At 33.7% G+C, this 27,040-nt stretch overlaps 2 protein-coding genes across 2 annotated transcripts; one reads left to right on the top strand and one right to left on the bottom strand.

The window, feature by feature from the left end:
• Positions 1-630: 630 nt before the first annotated feature.
• LOC143910677 (uncharacterized) lies at positions 631-23,271 on the top strand. Its single transcript, XM_077429257.1, has 6 exons — positions 631-1,156; positions 19,857-20,023; positions 20,095-20,320; positions 20,413-20,671; positions 22,570-22,766; positions 22,844-23,271. Exons 1-6 carry the CDS (start codon positions 1,060-1,062, stop codon positions 23,119-23,121), a joined length of 1,224 nt encoding a protein of 407 aa, XP_077285383.1. The 5' UTR covers positions 631-1,059; the 3' UTR covers positions 23,122-23,271.
• Positions 23,267-27,040, bottom strand: Tango6 (transport and golgi organization 6). The gene is made up of 5 exons (XM_077429256.1): positions 26,891-27,040; positions 24,696-26,803; positions 24,058-24,274; positions 23,699-23,850; positions 23,267-23,616 (listed from the first exon to the last, which is right to left on the bottom strand). Exons 1-5 carry the CDS (start codon positions 26,952-26,954, stop codon positions 23,308-23,310), a joined length of 2,850 nt encoding a protein of 949 aa, XP_077285382.1. The 5' UTR covers positions 26,955-27,040; the 3' UTR covers positions 23,267-23,307.

Raw genomic sequence — 27,040 nt, 5'->3', positions numbered from 1 at the left:
AATAAAAAAACAAATGAATATTTACTATTAGATTCGCCATGTTTACGCTGTTTATATTACAAATACTGAGCGGAGCCGGGTAAAACAATAGTAAAATAAATTACATATAATAGATGCTATTATGTACTATGAAATTTTTTACAGATTGTATTTTAAAGGGAAATTTTGAATTATTTGCAAATTCTACTTAATATTTTGGAGTCAAACTGAACTAAAGTTTATTTTCCGTAATATTTATAATATTTAAAAAATATCTGGAATATTTCTCCACTCGGCAAGAAAAATTAGCTTTGTTTCAAAATCTTAATATCCTATTATAACTATTGCGACTGATACTAATGTCTTATCTCTAGAGCTTTCATTATGTAAACATGTATCATTCTACCGATTGTCTTTATGGATAGGTTAGTAAAACAGAATCTAGAACAAGTTGACTATACGAATAAAATTTTTGCAAGTAATGTGTATGCATGCATGTGGATAAGTTACATGCTATCGAGTTTCATGATTACTAGGGCGAAGATTAAGCAGCTTCTGGTTGCTTCAGAATAGGTCACCGTTGAATGGTAGATGCAGCTTATCTTCAAAACAGGAAGGAGACGTAGCGAGAACTGCTTATACCAGTAAGCCATTGCCGTTCAGAACGTTGAGCGGACAAGCCGCTAGCTAACTCATCTAATCGCCAACACCGAACGAACTTCGATAGAAAATGTGACTGTAAACATTGGACTATACATTGAATTTCGGAAAACAAAGGATTGCGACAGTCATTGGACAGTGGACAATCGAAAGCCGGTAACGTCACCCACTTCCGAATTGAAAGGACACGGTTCGGTGAGCCCGCACGACCATCATCATCATCGTCGAGCTCAGCTTCCACGGCCACAGTTCGCATTTCAGATGACTGTAGGGCAGACGCATACGGTGCGTGCCCGGTCAAATATGTAAGAGTTAAATGTGTGCTTGTGATCGAAATTCATAATACACTCCGCTTCGGGTAAAACGTGATCAAAATACCGACTTACCGACTCGTGAGCTGACAAACAATAGAGAAGAACAATGAAGATGGCTTTTCAAAGGCAGTCGTTCTGTGTTGCGTTGTGTTTGGGATTGTTCGTGGTGACATCGACGAGCGGACGCAGGGAACCCTCGCAAGGTAAATACATAATGCCTTTTATTGTTCAATTTTTTAGTATACAGTCATTGAACTTTTGCTCAATGGATTCCGATACTAGAACTAAATTCGTGTATTGTAATTCTAAAACGGAATTATTGCCTTTAGCCGCTGAAATAGTATGCATACGTGAATACATTTTTTATAAATTAAATTTATGTAGTCATAATTAATAAATATACATATGAGCTGTTATATTTGAAAGTGGCAAAAGTGCACTTTTCTTCATTTCGTGAAATATTTTGCAAAACATTAAATATAATGTTCTGCGTTTAATAAAATTTAAAAATACTGGTGGCCTGTAATACGTTTATTCTGCTTCTCTGAGATTCTGGACATATCGAATTAAAAGAAGTGATAACAATTCAAACAGAAATAGCGTTTTTGGAATTGAAAATTGGAATTCTGCCACTTTCAAATATAACGGCTCATATGTATATGTACATGCTTACAAGTTTGCCGTCATCTATAGAGTATGCATATAAGACTTAGAATTCCCATTTCTGAAAAATTATAGCAATAATGATCAAAAGACGACGTGAAAAATGGATTAAAATACATTAAATAAATACAAACATCTCCAACAACAATCGCACCCAAGAAATACAAATAAAAAGCATATTAATCAGAAGAAAATAACATAATAATGAATCATAAATAAATGAACTTAGATTTTGTGAATAAAAAAAGAGCTTTTGTTTTTTTTTTAACAATTTAAATTCGATGCCTTTTTGTTTTGTTGCTATTCCATGTTCTGGATCAATTCGATGAACTTAATGACAATATTACTTAAAGTTTACTGATTCGATTCTCGTGGTAGTAAAGATCTTCAAGGATTTCGCAATATTTTTTATTTTATTTAATTTATACCAGGAAGGCCTAACAGGCCTAAATATGTTAACAACTCCCAAAAACCTCAAGTGTTAGCCCTAAATTCATAAGTCCAAGTCTCGAATATACCTATATTAAATGAATTCAAATATAATATTGTTAAATTTAAGTTAAAAATTAGCGTATTGATGTTTTCTTGTTCAACATTTCACGCTCGCTTGCCGTTTCTGATGCGGCTGTGACGAACATCTCCGCTGGGTGATACAAAAACTTGAAATCTTCAGATGCGATGTGAATTTGAACAGTTATCGTTTGATATAATTGAGTTTACGAAAGAGGAAACAAAAAGTGTACCCGCAATAATGTATGAAAGAAAGTCGTATGATATATTGACGACAGGAAGTGATTGCATTAACGTGACCGACGCTCGTTTCTCAGGATTGTGAGAAAATAATGTCTTCATTTCAAAGACAGTTCACGACAGCTCTGGGAACTCACTCGGTTTCCGTAAAAAAAGATTCGTCTCCCTCAACGATCACCACTCCAAAATCAACGTGATTGATGTGACTTGATACGTCATAATATGCGGAGAGGAAATAGCTTCCGCATTAACGCTCCGACATTTTGTTTAATCTAATTTTTCTTTGGTAAATTTACGATGTAAAAAGATTTTATTTGTATAGCGACTTTTTGAATTCGTTGAAATTTAAGATGTGTATTAAATAAATTAAATTAATGAAGACAAACAACATATAATAGATATATGCTACAGTCAAAGTGTTTGCTCCGATTCGTTCATGAACATACTAGTTTGTTCATACACGAACTATTGGATTTAGTTAAAAGCTTTTAAAAGTCAAAAGCTTTCTTCAAAAAGACCCTCCAGGTGTCGCATGACGCTTTTAGCTGTCAGAACCTTTGAGATATCAAAAAGCCAAGTATTTAAAATGGAAATCTTATGGAAACTACATACATTACGACGTTGCTTTAATTGCCGTTTCAGTTAATTTTCAAAATATTGAAACCCAGAGTTAGCATACAGACATAGAGGATGGTAAAAACGATTGAGAACACTTAAACTTGTGCCGAAATAGTTTGTGCATGGATAAACTATGTAGTTCGTTTATCAATTTGTTTTATTGTATATGTTACAGTTGAAGTACATTTTCCATTTGTAATATAATTTCACCATTTTTTTAATATATTCCATCTGTCATGATACCAACTACCGTTAAAGTTAATGTTTCTTTCAGCTATAATATATTTTGTTTATGTTTAACATACGCAGTAGCAAATAAAAATGGTACATAATTTATAACGGCTTGTGTCTCTTAAATAAATTGCTCTACAGTAGTGAATTACAAAACCAAGCAAATTCAATTTATCCACTCTTAAAAAAAAAAATATATATATATATACAGTTCAGTGCTGTTTGGCACCAAGAGGCTACCGGGTTCGATCCCGTGCTAATCTTTAATACTGCTGGTCAGACTTGGATATTTGTGACTCCAAGTCGATCGTCTCCTATCAAAGTTTGCCAATCTGATTTCATTGTTGAAACGGTTCCTCCATTAAATTGGCAAAAACCACCCTACCCGCTATGTCACACATATTTGAATTTGATTCATGTACAATATGTAAAATGTATGTATATGGATTAATGAAATAATTAATTAATTTTTCGTGTTCTCTCGAAATACAGCGATTTATGTAATAAAAAATTCTGCAATGTTTGTAATTAATTGTCTAGGAAGGCGCATTGAGGCTGCACCTGTTAGGCCTTCCTGGTATATATCTAGGGAAAAATAAAATAAAAATATAATATATAATGATATTTTTCAAAAAGCTCGAGTACTAAATTTAAAATTATTCATTTGTTTGTTTTATTGATTATTTAATATTTGAAAATATTCGTATTGACACAAATTGAGCCATGCTAATTATAAAAAAAATTATTATTTATATTAATATATAACTTGTGTAATTATAACTATTAATTACACAATTTATAATTGTGAAGATCAGAATTTTCGAAACAGTTTTCTAAAGAGTATGTTTAATGATGTAACATATATTTTAAATAATAACGTTTTTTTAAAAAATAAAACAAATTACAACGGTACAATATTGATCCAAAACATTCGTATTTTGAGAAGAAAAAAAAATTAACTTAAAAATTGCCTTTGGGTTCTAGAGATTACAATAGAATTGATTGTTTCATCAAACAACAAAGTATGGGGCGAGTCGCATACTAATTTTCCGGTCGTATTTTAACAAGCGCTGACATGATTTCCCAGCGGAAATTCACCGTGAAAAGCAGACTGAAAATTCAAACAACGAATTGAAAACACATCTAGTTAATTATATCACCGCTGCGCGCGCGTACCAAATGCATTGGCTTCGAAGCTTCAAAATAAATACCTACACATAACAAACAGAACTATATTTTATTTTATTATTATTTTGAAACGCGGAAATAAATAGAGACGAATTTTCACGATTTATACGATAAGTTTGTACGAGTTCAAACCGTGTCATATGCAAATGCTTGACTCGCCTTGGAATTATTCACGATTCAATAAAACTAACGGCATCTTTACTTAAATAAGAAATAATAATATCGGTTTTTCTTCATATCGCGCACATTGATTATTTCATGCGAAACCAAAATTATGGAAAATACGTAAAAAAAATATATGTATATTGAACTTGCGAGCAGAAATCCACACAGAGGGTTTTTAAAATACATAGAGGCCAGTGAAACTTTCTTAATTTCTATTAATTAATGTACAAATTCGATTTCGAAGCTCTGAAACTTTACTTTTAACCGAAATGAAATTAATTAAACACTGTGTTTGAAAAGTTTCGCTCGAGATTTATTTATGTGATGGCCGTCAGAGCGATGCTACTGATCTGGCTAAGAATTAAATCTCTCAGTATAAATAAATTATGTAGTGTGAAACTTTTTCAGATTTCAGTGGCATTTCAAATCAGATACTGAATTTGAATTAAAAACTCATATTCATTGTTAAGAAGTATATGAAATTTTTCTTCAAATTTTACTACTACGTACTTTTTTCGACTAAAAAAATCGTTTAATTCACTACATTTAAAAAAAATGGTACACATTCACAGCTAATCCAATTACATTTATTTTTTATTCAATTTTTTTATGGTGACATTGTTGCGCTCTACTAGCTTTTATGTCGAAACGAAAGTAATCTCCATTTTACACCGCAAATTCCAATAAAAGTAGTAAAAACACATAATTTGACCGAAATTTTTCAAATTCTAGATCACCACTGTGTGCAATGATTGTTTACTTTCAACCGATTTGCAGTTAGAGCAAATTTAAGCGAATTTCCCACAACATGTGCATCATTGATTAGCATAATTGGGCGATACACAAAATTGCTAATACGAAAAAGAAAAGAAATTACCACGATCCGTGTAATTTATACGTACAATTAAATTAAAACAAGATGTGCTTACTCGATAAAATCAGCACTTATCATTAAGAATTCTTTTAAATCTTTCCAAAGAAGATTATATACAGCGCTCCCTTTGCTTCATTAGCATTGAATGTTTAATCGAATTTTACTTCCCCTTCCAATTTATCGAAACGACTTTGGATATTACAATCGCCTCAAATCCAAATCAGATTGAATCGAGTGCTCTTTGGCGTGAATATGCATTCGCTGCAATATTATTAAATTGCACAGGATGAAATGGTTCACTCCAAGTCCTCTGGTTACTCTTTAACGGTACAGTTAGCACATGCAGTGCCAGTTACTCGTGAGGCTTTGTTCCACACCATGATAATTCATTTTTGCTTCATAATCTATTGCGAATTGAATAGGATGTTTGGTTTTTGGAGATTTTGTTCTCATTTAAATATATGCAGGTGGGTGAGGACCATTTTTATGTCACGCGAAACAATCGACATCAGGTGATGATTCACCATAGTTCACGGCTAATGACATCTCCCAAAACTCACTATTGTTGTCTGCAATGTCAGTCGACGTGTGGCACGATTCATCAAGATCACTCTGTATAAGCAGGATAGATTCGTTTTTAATTGCAGGCCATTTGTCGTATGCCATGTCGGTTTAGATTCCACAACATTCATTTTGAAAAATTGCTCTAATTTCGTTGGATTTCTTCTCCAGATTCATTATTCGCACTACGGTACATATTGGGTTGATAAAATAACGCTTCAATGTTGCTTTTTACTGTTGACTAATGATTAATATCATTGCTTTCATTGTTGTATCATTATAATAATCATAGATCGTTAATCCATTTTTTGTACTTCTTTTAATTATTCGCTTAACGGTAATGATAGAAAAGTCCATTAAGAGTTCATTCAAATTAAAGCGTGCAAATTAAGGTCAAATTCATGCATTCAAAGTACATAGGTACATATGTGATATACAATATGCATTTACCTTTTGAGAAATCCGATACTTTGTATACGTTCGATTGTGTACATACATATGTATCTTTGTATATTTGTACAACGGCTGCTCCTTTTAAGAATGATATAAAAAAATAATGATCACAATAAAAAATATAGCGCTTATAATTCTGAAAAAAGAAGGGTTTCAGCATGACGAAAAAATACAATTCATGACCGGAAAATATTAAAGGGCAATAAGAAAAATTATATAAAATAACTTTAATTTGAGTATTACCCGGCTATCATTCAACTTACCTTCTAAAGCTAACTTATGTACTCGAAATACAAAATTAATTGTGGCTTTATTGTGTAATATTAACCAGCAACATATCTCAGTAGTTAGCGTATAATGCTTTCAACTGAGTGGTCATGGGTTCAATCCTTAGCCCGGTGCTGCTGGCCAGACTTATATATCTGAATATATCTGACTCCCGGTCAGTTGTTTCCTATCAGATTTTGCAATGGACCTAATTTCATTGTTGAAACGGTTCCACCAAAATGGCAAACTATCCCCGTTTCTTGCGAATTTGAATTTATAGCGTCTTGACTTTGTTGATTATTATAAATACGCTACCCACCTACATAATCTGTCAAAATTTATGTACAAAAAAATGATTTAAATCGAATTTGTTCATAGATATGGACAAATTCGATAAAAATAATTATATTTATAATGTTTGGAATTGTTAATACTTACATATGTACAAAAAAAATTGGTTTACCTGTAATAAAAAAAAATAAAGAAATTCACTAGCGTTACTGTCAGTGGTGGCTGATAAGATGCTGTATCTCTATCGCACAGTCCATAGCTGCATGTGTGTGAGCAGTGTTTCCGAGATGCAACTATGTACTGTGAGATACAGCATCTGACCAACCGCCACTGGTTACTATCAACCCAGTAGCTATGTTACATCATCCTTAATCCGATTTGGCTATGGCATGACTCGGAAAATTACAAAAAACATTAATATCAATATTTTTGACACTGCAAAACTACTCGTATGTATATGTACAGAGTATGTAGTTTAAGTAAACATTTATCAGCTAGCGCATAACTCTTCGTTTCATAGTAAATACATATTCTAATTGTACAGCTATATTAAACGGTGTCAACGCCAATTTACGGATGTACTAATACATAAAAATCTAACATGTAAAAAATCTTCTAAATATATATATTTCATACCGGTAATATTCTATTCAGCATGGCCCAAATCCAAAATTGATTGATGTTTACTATTTTTTTTCTTCTCATGACGCCTTCTATCAATAATATGGCTAAGCCGCTTACCGACTGACGTCATCATACATACATATAATTTTTATATTACTCTGTGTACATTAATTTTCAATATAAAAAGTAAATTTATATAACGTTTGTTTTACAATTTTGGTCAATAGACTTGTGTGTGCTTGTCGGCGGTTTTCTTTCTCAAAATTTATCTCACGGAAAAGAAGCAATAAAAACCGGAAAGGCGGATTTGGTATGAATTATGTTGGCACTTAACGCGACGACTGAATAATGGAGTGCACACGTTACGTTTTAATTCGAAAATCTCACGAATGCGCTTCGAATAAACCACTAATTACTACGAAGCAGGTATTGCTCTCGCTTACAGGTACCCGAGTATCAGAGAACCTCTATCCCTATTAATATACGAATGTGACTTTGCAGTGGAAACTATTTACTCAACCCAATTTGAATTTGTATCTCATCGTATTGTATGTCATAATAAGTAAACATTTTATAATTCAGCATTATCACAATGTGTAATAAGAGGGTATATTGTACATATGTACGAGTATGTAACAGTTCAAGTGTTCATGAACATACTAGTTTGTTCAAAAAAAAATGGTTTTTTTTCACAAAAGAACGAATTGACAAACGAACTAGTTTATTCGTGCACAAACTAACATAATTTTAAGTATTCTCAATCGTTTTTACCATCCCCTATGTGTTTATATGTCACAGTGAAATTATATTTCAAGTGAAAATATATTTTCACTGACGCTTTAGTGAAATCATAACCAGTTCCATTTTCAGGGTTCGTTTTATTCATTTAAGATAGGATTGTTAGGGTTGGTATTATTTAAGGGTTAGGATAGGTTAGTTTAAGTAAGAGTTGGCCGTATTTTCACTTGAAATATGCTTTCACTGTAACATATACATATCCTGGGTTGCGATATTTTAAAAATTAGTGGAAACGGGAATTGTACCAATGTTGTAATGTGGTTTCCATTTTTTATTTAGTTTTTTCACTATTGTAGAGCAATTTATTTAAGAGACACAGGCCTTTAAAAATGATGTACTATTTTGTATTTGCTTTAACATTAACAAAATATATTATAACTGAAAATACACATCAACTTTAACGGTAGTTGGTATCAGGTTAGATGGAATATAATCCAAATAGTCAAATTATATTACAACGGGAAGATATTCTTCAACTGTAACCTACCAACCTGTATACCTACCTAACATAACAATAAAATAAATTGATAAACGAATTAGTTTATTCATGAACAAACTATTTAGGCATAAATATTCTCAATCGTTTTTACTATCCTCTATATCTGCATGGTAACCCTGGGTTGCAATATTTTAAAAATTTGCGGGAACGGTGATTATAGCTACGTCATAATGCAGTTTCCATGGGATTTCCCTTTTAAATACTTGGCTTCTTGACATCTCAAAGATTTTGACAGCTAAAAGTGTCATGCGACACCTGGTGGGTCTTTTTGAAGACAACTTTTGACTATTAGCTCTTAAACTAAATCCAATAGTTAGTGTATGAACAAACTAGTATGTTCATGAACAAACCAGAGTGAATACTTGGACTATAACATATACATACATATGTGTACTTTTATAATTGTAACTTATTATTGAACTTGAAGCTGTGTCAATGATATAAGGTCTTAGATAGAAAAGGGAATGTTCATGTTATCTACGATGGCTTTAGAGTGGGTGAAAGATATATGAAGTGGGCAGTTGTTCGGTCTCTTTAAACAAAACTAGTCTTTCATGAGATATATAGCAGTGAATACCTATACCAAGTTTGACCTGAACTACTATTTATGCACGAGTTAAAGTCATAGAAGAATCTATGTAAATCTAACCCTATCGATCAAGACTTGAAATGAAAAATTTAATAAACCTAAACAATACAAAAAATCATTTGATTTATGCCAAATACAAAAGATTTACGAATTAATTTTCTTTCTTGAAAACCATTTACATTCAGCATTTATTTTTTTCATGTAAATGCACCATTATAGGTATTTTCCTTATGTAGAATTCACAATAAACAAAATATTTCCTCGCGCGAAAATCAATATCCCGCAAAATTAACCATGTAGTTTTTTTATTATTTAATTTTTCACGAGCTGAAGCTGTCGTTTTGTGGATTTCGTTTTGTTCCGGGTCATTCCAAACCGTATTTATTTTGTGAACTTGACATCGTATTAAAAAAACTAATATTCAAACATTTACATGTATGTATGTATGTTTGTAGCTGTTAAAAGCTGTGACACTTTTACTAAAATAATATTAGTTTATTAAAACACCACGAATGGGTAGGTATGTCAAGAAACTGTAAAACTCTTAATGAACAATCCGTGATGAAACTATGAAGATTGTTACACCGCTTTGTTGAATTGGTTATAAACCGACCATTATTATATAACTAACTACATAAACGTGAAATTCCCTCCCCAAGAAATTGCGCTCGCGTTTAAACACCTGACTATTTTATTATGATCTAACATGTCAAATATTTTATATAAATCTAAAATTGCATGCATCAATTCTGAAGAATCATAACGGACACTTTTTTTTTACTATACATTGGCAGTGACACGCCGATTTCTTTTTCATTTCAATCACGTATTGATGACACTATGACCAACATTATGTATAACGGATACTGCATGACTTGACGTATGACACCTGAAATATTTAAAATGACAATCACGAAAGACGCATACATTAGGCATGCATTATATTTAGAACCGAAAGATCCCGTGCTAATATTTAATGCCGCTGTTAGACATGGATATTTGTGACTCCCAAGTCTATCACAGTTTGCCAATTTATCTGATTTCATTGTTGAAACGATTCCTCTCAGAGAGATGTAATAAGAATAGAGGGGCTTTACGAATAAATAATTGTTGTCAATTTTACGCGGTACGTGTCTATAAATACGCTACATCGCACGGAATACAATCGGATCAATTTACTTATAAAAATGTATCCCATATTGTTTATTGTGTGTTTTTGAATGTATTGTGCATTTTTTACCGATGCTTGCCCATCTTGCGAGTAATATAAACAAACAGAGAAGTTTTTATCGGACATACGTCGAGCACCAAGCGTCAAATACGACTGATGCTAAAATTATTTAGATCTGTCCGTGGACAGAATGTCACTTGACAACAAAAGAACACCTAAAGCCACTTCTATTAATATTACATTTCTCTGGTTCCTCTATCAAATTGGCAAAAACCATCCCACCCGCTATGTCACAAATATTTGAATTTGATTAATGTACAATATGTAAAAGTTTATGTACAAGTCTAAATTCATAGATGTCTCTATGGATTAATTAATTGTTAATTTCTTCAGCCTCTCGAAATACAGCGATTTATGTAATAAAAATGCTGCAATGTTTGTAATTAATTGTCTAGGAAGGCGCATTGGGGTTTAATGTAAAAATAAAATTACTATATGAACTAGTAAAAAAACATTTTTCGGTGATTTTCTACTACGACGTGTGAATTGTTGCGGAAACAAAAACGATTCGCGCGTCACAATCAATTTTTTGACGTTTAAATTCAAAAGAGAGCGAGCAGCGCGCGGCTACCGCGTGAATTAATTTCCAGCCTGTCGAATCGGCATCCTGCCATACATACCAACACGCCGGAACAACGCAATGCCCAAAAATAAATGTATAAGTAAATCCTATATAGGCTATAGGCGTAGAACATGCTTGCACATTGTCGATATGTCCGTTGTTCAATATTCACCCCCTAGTAGCATCCCCTTCTCTCGTCGGACACGACAAAACAAAAAACTCATCGGCTCCCTCCTGTCTACCCATCCCCCCCCCCCGCCCATCCCCCCATCTAAAATAATTGAAATATATTTTTAGACTCGATAAAAAGCGCACATTTTCGAACGACCTCCATCATCATTGTCATCGCGATGAATGTCAAAAAAAACGAAATAAAAAACACACACACACAAAACTAAATAAATAAACAAACGAACACACGGGAAAACACAAATTCATATGAAAAGGTTCCGTCCTTGAAAGTATAATGGCGCATTACCGATCTCTGAATTATTCAACGTATACATAATCGTGTTTATCCGATGGAGCGGTGTTGCGATCTCGAGACGACAAAATGGCATACACCCACAGGGCTGGCCCTCGACTTTTAAAGAGGAATTTGCAAGGGTGCGTGAAGCGTGAGCGTGTGATGGACGGACGTTGAAATTCCCAAACGTCAAATTTGTGATGTAAAACACCTTCACCTCCACATACTTGTCAGCGTAGACTAGCACAAATGCATTATAAAATTGAGTAACGGAATTTACGAAATCACGGACGTCAAACGGAAAACGCCAAAAATAAACACTTCTTTTTCTCGGATGCGTAATTGGTGACTCTATAAATAATGACATTAACATCACCGATTCTCAAGTTTCATACTTGTGCCGTTTTATTATTTCAGTAGAAAATTAGAATCTGATCCATATTTTGTTAGTAAAATTAGTAAAGCCTATCAGTGATTACAAACCACCATCATTTTAGCATAAAAACAACATAAGTGCTATTTAAATAATCATTGAGTATATTCAGCAGCGGTTTATCATACATAAAAATAAGCGCGCGCTTGGGGGCCCCAATCTTGTGGGCCCCGAAATGGACCTTTTCTACCAAAATTTACAACTTACAAATTATTATCATTGTCCACAATACGTTCGTAAGTCAAGAATAAATGATATTAATACCTATTTTACATAGTATTTTTAAATAGTACCTATTTTATTTTTACCTCTTATTAAGTTCTTCCAAAATCACACAGCGCTGGATGTGCATGTGGTACGTGGAACGTCGACAAGTTCTCTAACATTTTTTAAAACCGTTATCGATCACTCTCAAGTAAGGGTAAATACAAGGATACAATTTTACCGAACACACCCAGAGGGGTCTTTTTTTTGGACGTTTTGAAAGGACTACATATATGTACCTTGTAAGCATCCCATGAACGCGATATTTTTTCTAAATGATTAAAACCATCTAAAAAAAACCACGTCCCACATTCACCGCTGTGTGATTTCACCCTTATTGTTTCAAGTACATATAGTAAATAAATAAAAAAAATATGGTTTTGTAAAATCCTACTTGATCCGCCCCCCCCCCCCCCTTTACTTGATCCGCCACTAAGTATATTTAATTAAAGACGAAAAAATGCACCTTGCGATACATCAATATGGAAACTGATTCAATATTAGGAGTGACTAGCTGTCATCTCCATTTGTTTCATCATCATCACAATTATTATTATATATTCCACATATAACATTGAATTTTTATTCTGAGATTCGTTCCTGTACTTTTGTCGAACTGATAAAAGTGTTATATTAAATGTATATTAAAACAGATAAAGTTTTATGGAACTGTGTGTACACATGTACATACTACATATGTATGTATATGTTTCCTATAATTTGAGCTGTCGTTGTAACACGATCAGGGAAATGTAACGAAATTCGCGTAATACGTAACGGTAAACATATATTATCATACAAACACAGTTCGTATTGATATGTTAAATTTTCACCGTTAATTATGTCGTTTCAAATTCGTTACCGTTGCAATTATTCCGTCGTGAATTTTCGCCGTACGCACTAAATTTCACAGTTGATGCTACGTATTATAAAGCACAGCATCACGATTGTCTATAAACTGTTATTTTTTTAAATATAAAATAAGTTTTGATTGCTCTTAAGTACGCGCATGTGAATATAAACACGAAATGGTCTAAATCGTGACCGAACAAATTTCATATCATACACGTATCAGTGCAGCATGTCTATACAGGGCCGGCTCAAAGGTACAATAGACTAGGCACTTGCCTAGGACGTCATAGACGAGGGGTGCTGCGAGGCGCCCCCCATTTTTCTTTTTTTGATTATTAAATTAAAAAAATAAAACGTAATAATTTGGCTTTCTTTGAACTTATTTAATTTTTCTACTCGAAGTAACAATACTGATTGTAAAATATTATAATTTACGAGGGACGCAGGAAGTTGACTGTCAAATATCAATGACTCACGAATAAAACTTGTAAAACAGCAAACTGTCGTCGTTACAAATAGTAATTTGGAATTGTATTTTATATAAAATACCGTTGAAACATGTGTATGCTCGGTTATTCTCCAACCCTTTGTCTTCTCGCTTGCTTTTCAAATCGCTTGTGAGAAGTAAGCTAGAGTATAATGCGATTGTGTGGAATCCGCATGAACCAAATTACTCTCTGATGATCGAAAAAGAGCAAAAAGCATTTCTTCGTTTTCTTTATAGGAAAGAGTTTGGGTATTACCCATATCTCTACCCTACTCCTTTCCTTTTGGGCATGCTTGGGTATAATTCCCATGAACTTCGCAGAAACTTCTCATTAATTTGTTTCGTTCTCCAGCTACTACGTGGTAATACGTCATGCCCGTTGTTGCTGAAACAGTTGGAACTTTATGTCCCTAATAACTATGTGTGGTAGACATCATCATTTGATGGTTGTACCTCCTACTCGCAGTTATTTTTTGAATGGCTCCTATTCCAAGAGCTATTCGACTTCTCAATGATATCGTTGCTGCTGGGCCTGAATGCGATATTTTCCACCTTGGTGAGCGTAGATTATTGGATACTATTTTAACATATTTGTCTGGTAATCTGCGTTCATCATTATATTCATAATTTGAATGTGATGTATGGGTGGAATTTGAATCTACTCTCTTCCATTTGGGCCTCGCAGGGATGTTTTTGTATTTGTAGCTTGTTCTTATTTATCGGAACAGGCTGTAGGTGCAAGACATTCCCTTCTTTGTATTTTATTACTCATTTAACTCTTCATTTATCCACGATTTTATTACTTTACTGTATTTTTTTATGATTGTGTTTAAATGGTTTTTTTTTCTTTTTTTCGTAATTTTTTTTATCTTTTTTTTTTGCTTTTGCTTTTTGTTCTATCTATTATTTTTTTTTTGTTTTCTCCATCTCTTGTTTTATTATTTAGGCCATTGTGGCCCATTGAGTTCTTCCACAATAGTCCAAAACTTTTTAATAAATATCAGGGATGGATTTGCTTCAAGAAATTAAATATATTAACCAATCATATTCGAAAAAAGAAATGTCACTATAAAATTCTTCAATTCATTGTTGAATATAAATTGATGTCTTCATTACCGAATTTATTCATATTTATCCGTATTTTATTTTATTTTATTCATTTTTATACATAAAACGTGCCTATTTTGAATAAAAAATTTAAATAATTTTTTTTTGTTTTTGTCCTAATATACATATTTTTTTCAACATAAAATTTTAAGAACTTTCATGAAATTTACTGTTAAAAATTTAAGGGGGGGGGCGCTGAAAGCAATCTGCCTAAGGGCGCCATATACCCTCGGGCCGGGCCTGTGTGTACATATATACTTTTTTGCTACAGTAAAAATTTTAATATGATTAATGTTAGTGTGATTGAAAAAAATGTATGCTATACTGTTAGGTAAATGCAATAAAACCAACCCGAATACAATAATATGCTCATAAATAACAAAAACTTTCGATCGAAAGAAGAATAACGGTTAACTGAAAAAACAAATTAGTATTACTTGCTCGTGCCATCAACAATTTATTAGTGCGAATGAAAGCACTTGATTGCATAAGAGCTCTTAACGAAATTTAAGACAAGACGCAATAAAATAACGGTTTTTTTATATCGTGCACGGGTGGTCCATTTAGACAATGAAGTCGTTAGAGGCCCTATTATAAATTCTGAAACCGTTCTGCTCGATCCTGAAAGTGTGAGAGCCGCTGGTCAGACAGTCGATTTAACATTATGCTCTCGTAGCTAACTAACTAGTCCATCGCCTGTCTATCAATTATTTTCAACCGTAACTGGGTAATGTTTAAACCGCTAACTAATTGACTTGATGGGCGAGTTAACGCTTAACTGGAACGCCTCTACCATATAGTACATATGTACATACATATGTAGTTCCTCTGTTAAAAAATCCATTTTGAATACGCATTATGATAATTGCACCAGGAACGTACTATTGTTAAAAGTGTGTAAAAAAATACAGAGCCAACAGTACAATAATATGTGGGTTATTTAGAAATGATCTTCATTTTACAATAATGCGGATGACAATTTTAAACAATTTAATTACCGAAGATCTCGTTTCACAAAAGGTCGCTTAATTGCATTAAATTCGATGCGCAATTGCTTCAAATTCTCCACGCCGTATTATTATCTTAAACAGCATGACGAAAACGGTCTAATCCATTTATGCACGAACGCAATGATGCAACTGATGATGAGCTGATGACTTTGTGAACCGGTTTCTTCGATCTGGGTTTAAATTATATAATAACCCATTATGCTTAAGTCTCAAGATATTTAATAACTGAGAAATGATCATTTTTGTATATTTTAAATAGAGAATTACAATAGTTTTATTTAAAATTATTTTTATTAATATATATTTGATTTTTAGTTGCAAGTTTAAAAATAAAATTGTATTCTCCTATCAGTTAGAAGTACATACATATGTAACTAAGAACACCATTGTGAGTATAAAAGTTTCCCACTGATTTTTTTTTTACTATTTTGGTATTTAATCGTAAACATCTTTTCTGTGCAAAAAGTTATACAATTTATCTTTTATCTATATATATACATATATATATATAAATGAATACTGTGTGTGTGCCTCGAATAGGCTGCTAAACCACTGAATCGATTACGATGAAACTTTCAGGATTTGTTGTGTGCATGTCCGGGAAGATTACTGTGAATAAAAAACGGGATAAACCGGGAACGGAAACGGGAAAAACGGGAATGAGTGTCATTGCAACGCAATAATTTCAAATGTGTTCGCTACCTGCGTTTTTCCGACAAATGGGAACGAGAACGAGAACGGGAACGGGAATTGCATGCGTTATTAACGCATGCCGGGGTTCAGCTAGTATTATTATACAAACTTTATCGTCATATAAATGCATACACCAGTAGGGATGTATGTATACAACTCAACCAGTAGCGGCTCGTGAGATTTCATAGTGGGGGGGCTGCAGAGATTATTCAGGCTGTAGTAGCTCGTTAACCAAACCGGTGATCGAATGAAGAGAAAAATAGCTTGAATATGTACTATACTGGGAGGTCTGCAGCCCCGCAGCCCATGTGGATAACAAAAATAGCATGCATTTGTACTGTACTGGGAGGACTGCAGCCCGCAGCCCATACGGACGAGCCGCCACTGAACGCAACTGTAAAACAAAGATTTTTATTATGATAAAATCATTTTAAAAAAATCTATCATCAAATTATGTTAAGTTAGGAAACATACAAAACCCTGAACCTCTACATATGTCTCAACCAATATATATTCATATGTATGTATGTATATATGCATAGGTCAAGCGTGAACTAGCGATGTGTATGTAACAAGATTGACAATCTGTTGGAAGGCATTATTAAAATTTATCGACACAAATTGACTTCCCGTTATTCCTGAGTGCGCACGCTGGTCTACCGATTAAATATTGTACGAAGAAAATAATTTTCACAAGTTGTTTTTCACTGGAAGATTTTCTTCCTTAGCAAATATCCGCTTCCGGGAGCAAAGGAGGCGATACACAACCAGGGATAGCAATTACGCCTACTTTATGGGGTTTTTATCTATTTCGACATAACTCTAGTGTCGAACGAACACGACGGGACGCTATCAAACCGACTATAAATCCATTTTACAGCCTCGCGAACCCTCGCTTCAAAAAGTATGTAGTTCCTATACATAGATCTAAAAACTTTATTGAACTTGTAATAATATATTCACGTTATGGAGTATTAAAATATTAAAAAAAAAACTTAGCGGTTCACTGTAGTTTGATGTTATTCTCAAGTGAATATTGCTTTGGGTCGTAAACGTCTGTAATTATGGAGAGTAGTGTCGGAACTTCGATAAGCCAGCTAAAATTCAGATAAGGAAAGCTGAAACGATGGTTGGACAAAGCCAGGACTATAGTTTGTCTCGTGTAAGCCAGAACCGGTCTTCGGCATCACGACAAAATGATCTCGTCTCGCACGAGTGTCGTAATTGAATCCCCAGACGTGAAGTACTGTAAGGTTGCCTGGTCAAAATGGGATTTGTCTAGGTTTTGAATGTAGCAAACCGTTAGTTTTATGTGTCGGATTTTGATGCCAAAAACTTCAATGTATTGATGGCGGCTTTTTATATGACATTGAAGAATTTTTCCTTCATACATAATGTGACCATTTATTTTTGTCCTCAAAACGGGACATCTACCAATTTTTACGTAATACAATGTGCATTCAATAAAACGCGTATTTTTCATAGTTTTTCTTTATTAATAAAAAGAACAGGAATGTTGATGGAGAAAAGAAAAGAACAGGAATGAATAATATAAATATAAAATATTTATGTTGTTTTATATTTTTCTGATGATCAAATATTCTTAAGTATTGCTGGGTTTGCTTTTAAATAAGAATGAAATTCTTGGCAGAATTTCTTAAAATTGATTTTAATTAACAGCATCGCTTTAAGAACTGCGACTTGCAATTGCGTTTTTTCGGTCGTCCATAACTTGTTCATCTGTGAAAAGACTCTTTCTATGGGTGCATTAGTTCCGGGCAGGCATAAAATGTATTCAATAACACTGTTCGATACTAAAAATGGTTCCGAGACGAAATATGACTTTTCTTATAGATCTATGCCCAGTAAACACGAATCTGGTAATAAAAAATTTTGATTGGCTCGACATTCGGAGATATATGTGTTTTTTAAATCGCGCGATTTTTCTATATCTTGGTGTTGTTCGGTCGATGTCTCAAAATCTGTCAATTTCCTGTTCAAAATGAATATAGGAATCTATAGTCGGGTATCTAATTCGGGTTTTTGAAAACGGGACATTTCGACGTCCCGAAGCTGTGCTAGGGGACAACGGGACAGGCTACCTAAAAATGGGACGGTCCCGTTCAAAACGGTCACTTGTCGACGTATGGTCACTATATCATTTTTTCAATTTTTGTATAGTACAAAAGTACTGTGACTGAACAATATTCTTCAGAATTTTTTTTTTTTTTTTTATTTTAAATATATACCAGGAAGGCCTTACAGGTACCCAATGCGCCTTCCTGGCCAATTACAAATTAACAAATTACAATTCAGCATTTTTATATAAATCACTGAAATCACGAGACACTGTAAAACTCGTAAATCAATGAAACATCTATCAATTTGTACACAAACTTATTTATTGTACATTAATTAACATATAAGTAGAATGCATAGAATGGTCATTGTTAACAAAAGTGTCGTCTAAAAGCGAGCCATCGAAGAGAGAGACGGAAAGTCAGAAGAGAGACAAGAGAGAGAGAGACGAAGTTTAGCAAACAATGAACAAACTCTGCCGCGCAGAGTTATTGTAGCAACATTTTTGGAGGCTGAGAGCAATTCTATGCATTCTACTTCTATGTTAATTAATAACAAATTATAGGTGACATATCGTATAGGAGGGATTTTTAGCCAATTTTTTTTCCGGGAACCGTTTCAACAATGAAATCAGAGAAAATTGGCAAACTCTGGTAGGAAACGATCAACCTGAAGTCACAAATCCAGGTCTAACCAACAGCATACTCGGCCCGGGCCCAGGGATCGAACCCGGCGCCTCTCGACTCAAAGCAGAAGCTTAACGACCGAGCTATGCTACTGGCACTGCTGAATATTAGATAAATTTGAGTAAATCATCTTCACAATTATGTACATCTGAGAAATAATTTCTTTACAAAAGTACTAAAAAATATCAGTTCGTCTTTGAGCATATGGGAACAAGTGATTTTTCGTAGGAGATAAAATACACAATCAATGAAAGTTCATCCCAGTAGATGCCAATTCAAGTTTCGCGTTAGACCCCACTATAATTGACATGTTAGCAGAGCATCCTAGCACCATTGTCAATTCGAACTCAATTATCTCGATTCCACGGTCACGACCGCTTCAATCCACCACAAAATAACTGAATTTCCTCTGAGAAAATACCGAAACTGTATTTCTAAAATTTGTACTATTTCTTTGTATAGAAGTAATACATTTGATTGGTGAACCAGACTTCAGAGATGTCACGCTTCGCTGGGAGTATGATGAAAAAGCAGAAGAAGTCCCAACTGAAACGCAAATACACCCTCCAGCATTTTTAGTGAATTGCTGCGAGCTGCAAGCATGGGGTTTAGCTCGATGTCGTTCAACCGTAAGCTGCTAACATTTTAATTTTCAAAGTGGCGATTTTACTTCTGTGACTAAAATTTGTTGCATTTATAGGTTGTTACAAAGCCGGAGCAATTGACTAATGAAGTATTCGAAACTCAAAATAAGCGAAAGAAGATCAGGCGAGGTCGCATTTATTCCACAAAGATCAGCGGTCTTCGTATGGCTACGACTTATTCTTTCGAAGTTCATCCAATGAAATCAGCCAGGGAACAAAAATCAGAAAAAAATGATTCCGAATTGAAAAACATAAAGCGCATAGTGCTACCTACCAAAGGATGTAAGTTATTTTATAAATAATATGAAATCGTTTTATGAAACTAATTATATTTTAATTGAGTTAAAAAATAAGTAATTCGTTAAATATTTCAGTTTCTGCTCGAGCTACTCAATGTCTGCCTCACGCCAGCGAAGTGGAAGTGTCCACAGGACCTTACTTTGGAGGAAGAATTGCCGTCGAAGCTGCAGATGGCGAAAGATGTGCCGTCTCAGGAGACCCCACTAGTAGTAGAGACACTTACACTCTCCGAATAGATCATGAAGAATGTGGTAGTGATGTGAATGACACTACTGTTGCCACATATGTAATAGTACAAGAAAACCTGCCTATACTTACACATAGTACGCGAAGGTAAAACTTTTAAAGTATATATGTATGTATTATTTTAAATATATGTATATTATTTTAACATATTCATCTGGTAACCTACGCTCATCACTATTCTCTTAATTTGAATGTGATGTATGTGTGGAATTTTAATCTACTCTCTTCCATTTGGGCCTCGCAGGGATGTTTTGTATTTGTAGCTTGTTCTTATTTGTCGGAACAGGCTGTTATATATGTATATATACATACACAAACATGTATATGTATATATGCATATATGCTCGGTTATTCTCCAACTCTTTGTCTTCTCGCTTGTGAGAAGTAAGCTAGAGTATAATGCGATTGTGTGGAATCCGCATGAACCAAATTACTCTCTGATGATCGAAAAAGTGCAAAAAGCATTTCTTCGTTTTCTTTATAGGAAAGAGTTTGGGTATTACCCATATCTCTACCCTACTCCTTTCCTTTTGGACATGCTGGGGTACAATTCCCTTGAACTTCGGAGAAACTTCTCATTGATTCGTTTCGTTCTCCAGCTACTACGTGGTAATACGTCATGCCCATTGTTGCTGAAACAGTTGGAACTTTATGTCCCTAATAACTATGTGCGTGGTAGACATCATCATTTGATGGTTGTACCTCCTGCTCGCACAGTTATTTTTCGAATGGCTTCTAATCCAAGAGCTATTCGACTTCTCAATGAAATCGTTGCTGCTGTGCCTGAATGCGATATTTTCCAGCTTGGTGAGCGTAGATTATCGCATATTATTTTAGGGTTGCCGTAGTTTTACAGAATTTATTTTTACAGAATGTTAAATTACAGAAAAAGGCGTGGTCAGGGGCGGAGTGATGCTTGGAGTCAACGAATCCCCCCTCATACCCCCCATACCCCCCCAGTTCGAAAATTAATTAATTAATTCGAAAAATATTTTCCATTCTCCTAGGAGTACACGTACAGGAAGGAGATGGATACGATACGATTAAAATACTACGTGTAGTACTTAAACCATATGTTGTAGTATTTAAACATGCGTAATATTGTCGAAATTCGTTGTGTGTGTATCCGGATAGCAGAATGGTAAGAGAGCTAGCCACATGCGTGCGAAGAGTATATCCGAGTATATGTGTGCGATAGAGCGAGAGATGCACCTAAACCTGACCTGCGCACTACAACCATCTTTTACAATTTCGACAATATTACGCATGTTTAAATACTACAACATATGGTTTAAATACTACACGTAGTATTTTTATCGTATCGTATCCATCTCCTTCCTGTACGTGCACTCCTAGGAGAATGGAAAATATTTTTCGAATTAATTAATTTTCGAACTGGGGGGGTATGACGGGGGATTCGTTGACTCCACCCATGACTCCACCCCTGACCATGCCTTTTTCTGTAATTTAGCATTCTGTAAAAATAAATTCTATCAAGACAGGTAGACCCATTATTTTAACATATTTATCTGGTAACCTACGCTCATCATTATTCTCTTAATTTGAATGTGATGTATGTGTGGAATTCACATCTACTCCATTTGGGCCTCGCAGGATGTTTTGTTTTTTTAGCTTGTTCTTATTTATCGGAATAGGCTGCAGGTGCAAGACATTCCCTTCTTTGTATATTTACTTATTTTAATTTTAATTATTGCTATAAAGTTTTTTATGATTGTGTTAAATGCTGTATTATTTTTTACTTTTATTTTTTTTGTATCTTAATTTTTTGCTTTTGCTTTTTGTTCTATCTATTATTATTTTTTTTTTTGTTTTCTCCCTCTCTTATTTTATTATGTAGGCCATTGTGGCGCATTAGGTTCTTCCTCTAATGCCACAGTGGTCCAAAACGTTAAATAAATAAATACATTTTACAGGAACAAAAAGCCCATAAAATGAATAAAACCCATTGTTTTTCTCAAATTCAGATTTTTGGTTTTATGCTCATACAAACCAGAAACTTTGACAGTGAGAGCTGGAATAAACTTACCAGCGAGTGGATCGTCTTCAAACATCAGATATTACAGACCCCATTCAGGCACTATAGAGCCTTACGATGAAGATGAATCAATTAATGAAATAACTCCACCGAGATTAGAAGCGCGTGTGGCTGACAATAGCACTCGTATGTGATGAAATTACTTCATTTAAAATAAATGTTTAAAATTTATATTATATAATATAATGCTTTTCTAATTGCAGAGAACCTGACACAAAAAATCTTGACGGTAATTTTGGTGGTAGCAGGGGTGGCTGGAATAGCTTTTCTTATGTGGAAAATAATCCCTGGAACAAAGGTTGATTCGGATACAATATCAATCGCATCATATGGCTCTTCATATTCCAGAAATTCCGTTGAACTAGCAGATAATCAATCAGATACCGGTTCAATATATTCAATATCGCTGTCAGAATGCGGTCACTGCGGCGACAATACCAATAGCAAAAAAAATAATGATGACAATACATCAGAAGCTTAATTCCTGTGATTTATATTATTAAGTACTCGTAGTTGATATTGTTTGAACATTGAAGCAATTTGGACTTCAATGCAAACTAAAATCATAATTTAATATGTAATACAATGTTGTTTTAAACTATAATAATTTATAATAAAAACAAAATGCTATAAAAAAGTCATGTTTAATATTCGAAAATATTTCAGATTACAAAAAATTGGGTTTATCCAGAACGAAAATTTGCTTTTCCATTTTAATAGGAGAAAACAGTACACCTCTGACTATACTGTTAAGTTCTTCAAGACCAATTTGAGCATGTAGTCTTACTGCGGAATCTTCCGCTTCGTTGTTATACAGCTTTTTAAGTGTTTTATAAATTGGAAGTAAGGTTTCTCGTAAAAAGTACAACGCCTCCCTTCCCAGACCCTTCAATAAACTAGATATAACTAGTACAGAAGCGCGTCGACACTCCAAACATTTATCGGTTTGAATAATACTATCGATGCAATTCAGCAACTATAAAAACAGAAAAAAAAACCATTACACTAAACAATTACATACACATATATTCATTAATAAAGTTATATTATATCATTACCTCATACAAAACAGACCCTAATTTATATGATAGGACCCTACACACTTCAGCTAAATTAGATAAAGACGATGCTCTGAGTAGATCGTCCTTGTCTTTACAACCGACTAAGAATGTGTTCAGCAGTAAAGCCTTGTGTGTTGGAGCTACTTCCCCTGAAAAGAGTATATAATGTATACGCCTGAATCGACTAGCAATTAGTGTGAGGGTGAGGCCTTTCCCTGTAATTAGTATCCAAACACTAATCATAGGTCATACAAAAGAGGTAAATGCACCTATTTAAGCGTGTTTGGAACACAACAGTCTCTACCTATTATATACTGTTCAGTTTTGAGCCACACCCTTAAGAAAATTGGGTATACCTAATGTTTTGGTGACCTTTACAAGAACTTCTCCGACTTTCATCCGTATCTGAACATTTTCTTCTTTGTCAACGGTGATGTCATTGGACGCGTTCTTATCATCCAAATATTCTTTAGTTAAAACTTCAAGTACTTCTTCAGTTTGCAGATTTGCCATAGCTGCTAATCCGTTTATTGCAGTTAAATATATATAAGAATCGTCGCTTTTGAGATTTTGCTAAACAAATTACATATATTTTTACAAATTACATATATAAAATGTACAAAAATACCAATTTAACAAAAAAACATCAATGTTTTTTAAAAACATACCTCTTCTATAATTTGTAAATAAAATTATTATTTTGAATAAAAACAATAATTTTATTATACTACCGCCATCTATGTTTAAAACTTATAAACAAACGATGGATAAACGTCAACGACTATCTCGCCGAGCAGATATCAAACGCGTCTTACACGATATTTTTGCACCATCGTAATGGCGGAGGATCCATTTACTTATATTGATGACCAAAATGAGCAATATGGCAAAGTATGAAAACGATCAGATAAGAGGCTAACTTTTTCCTGAATTGTAATCGTAAGTGAAACTTAAAGGAGGTATGTAATAAAAATATTGCATTTAAATAAATTACCTCAAAAATACACTGGACATAATGCTTCTTTGATATTGTTTCTGCGTCTTTTTGCTCCAATAACTTGGTCAAGTGCATCAATCCGTGGGCTCTTACAGGTAAGAGTGGATCGCAGATTTCAATAACTGCTTGATCGAATTCTGATTTTGATTTGGAAGGATTTTGAAACCCCTTTTGGGTCATAATGTTACTGATTTCTTTACACAAAAAGACAACAGCTGCATCAGAATTACTGTCTATAATCTTTTTCAACGGATGCTCAATCGGTTGTAAGGTCAATTTTAGCATATCACTATCAGAGCTGTTTGAAAGCAATACGGTTATTAAAGTCAAACATATGACAACGCATTCGTTACCGGCAATGTTAGTATTATCCACAGAGTCGACACAATAGTCGTTTAAGAATTGTATTATAAATTTAACTATTAAATTTGGATTCTCTTTTAATGAGTTTAGTATGGAATCCATTGTTGATAACTTTTCCAGAGCTTTCAATAAAATCAATAAATTTTCCGAACTTTTATTTATTAGATCGTGTGTTTCGTCTTCGTTTATCAGAAGTTCTTTAGAAGCGTCGTTTCTTTTCTTACTATGCATACTGAGCAATTTTGTAAGACAATAAACATAAAAAGACAATGACAAGTCATTTTTATCAGGATTTTCATCAATCAATTCCAATATGCAATTAATTACGACTCCTACATTTACATTGCAACCATTTTCTATATAATTTACTTGAACTCCATCTGGCTTGCTTTCGTACGCAACATTTTTATTTACTATTATATTCTTGTTGTCTTCCATGAATATCAATGTATCGAACAATTTATCAGAAGAAAAGCATTTCGATTGAAAATATTTAAATAGAATGTTGTTGAGTTCAAGTCGCATAGGAATGGATGGACAAAACACTCTTAGTGAAAATATTGCGTGAATTATCGGCGTTAAATATTTAGGTGATAGACATAATTTTGGCGTATTGAAACAAAGATCTAAAATCATCACAGATTTGGCAACTTCACTTGATGATAGTAACAAAGGTCCAATTACAGAATTGTCATTGAATAAAAATTTATTCATAGTGGAATTAATCACATCTAAAACGACTTCATTGTTAGGATACTTCTCATTTAAGTTCGCTACGCATGCAGCTGCAACAATGACATAATCTTTCCTATTGCACGACAGAATAATGTTTTTAATTTGGTTGCATATATTATTCAAATATTCTTCTATAGACATTGAACCATGTTTAACAGATATCAAGCGTTTAGCTATGTCGATTTGTTTCCATTGATTTCCAATATCAATAGTATCATCATCAAAGAAACACCTCATTACACACAATACGCCATCTTTTGATATTAGGATATTACTCAACGCTTTGCTCAATTCTCTTTTCATAAAAAAAGGAGGATCCGGTTCTTTGCAACCCTGCAGTATGATTAATTCCTTCATAATCATAGGCTGAAAGGTTTTGGATAGAATAGTATTTAAAATAATCCTATAATTGCTTTGATCTGTTTGTAACTGTGCATACAGTTCATCGTTCATAATGAATTCGAGTGATTTATTCGCTTTAGATATATCCGGTCTCATTATGGGAGCATAACACAACTGAAATAATACTGCTAAATAATCTCCGAGAAAATGTGTGAATATTATTAACTTAACATCTGGTTCTTTGCACAATGCGGTCAACAAATCGCACGTTGTTTTCAATCTAATGTATTTTTCTAGAATTGGAGTGTTTTCTCTTTCATAAAATTGCGCAAATTCACTTCGTTTCTCTATCGGTACTCCGACTCCAGGTATTATATTTGGTAAAATCCCCATCGAGACAATAAATTGTAATGATGATTTTATGCATTTCTTATAATTCACACTCATCGTATAATCCGTTTCACTTTTAATAGTCTCTACCAAAGAGAGCAGCGTGTGAGCAATCGTTGCTATAAACTTCCATTGTACACTATCTTCTTCACATACAATAAAATTTAAATCACTTAGTATATTGCTTTCCGATATGTCATTAAATGATAAATTTAATATTTCTAGGCATTTTGAAATATTGTCATTTAATATCGTTCCAAGATTTGAATTTTCACCTTCAAAATAAAAGGATACAATTGTTACTAAAACTCAATTATTTACTTAATAATTTGATAATAAATATGGAAATAACGGCCACTTACAAACTGGAGATGATGAATGTGTTGAAACTAAAGCATTTAAAGCACTAAATACCGTTTTAGACATGACTAAGGTTATTGCACGACAATCACCAGTTGTTAGTGCTTTATAACCTAAAACTTACTTTGACAGTTTGCCAGTGCCGCCAATAT

The sequence above is a fragment of the Arctopsyche grandis genome, chromosome 4, assembly GCF_051622035.1.
Source record: "Arctopsyche grandis isolate Sample6627 chromosome 4, ASM5162203v2, whole genome shotgun sequence".
Classification (NCBI taxonomy): Eukaryota; Metazoa; Arthropoda; class Insecta; order Trichoptera; family Hydropsychidae; genus Arctopsyche; species Arctopsyche grandis.
Note: the sequence above shows the minus strand (reverse complement) of the source record. Positions and strands in the feature narration are given on the sequence as shown.

Bases quoted from the DNA above. Each gene is read 5' to 3' on its own strand.
- LOC143910677 (XM_077429257.1), top strand. From the start codon at position 1,060: ATGAAGATGGCTTTTCAAAGGCAGTCGTTCTGTGTTGCGTTGTGTTTG. The intron at 20,321-20,412 runs GTAAGTTATTTT...TAAATATTTCAG, and splicing joins AGTGCTACCTACCAAAGGAT to TTTCTGCTCGAGCTACTCAA. The intron at 22,767-22,843 runs GTATGTGATGAA...TTCTAATTGCAG, and splicing joins TGTGGCTGACAATAGCACTC to AGAACCTGACACAAAAAATC.
- Tango6 (XM_077429256.1), bottom strand. From the start codon at position 26,954: ATGTCTAAAACGGTATTTAGTGCTTTAAATGCTTTAGTTTCAACACAT. The intron at 26,804-26,890 runs GTAAGTGGCCGT...TTTATTTTGAAG, and splicing joins ACATTCATCATCTCCAGTTT to GTGAAAATTCAAATCTTGGA. The intron at 23,851-24,057 runs GTATACCCAATT...TACTCTTTTCAG, and splicing joins AAAGGTCACCAAAACATTAG to GGGAAGTAGCTCCAACACAC.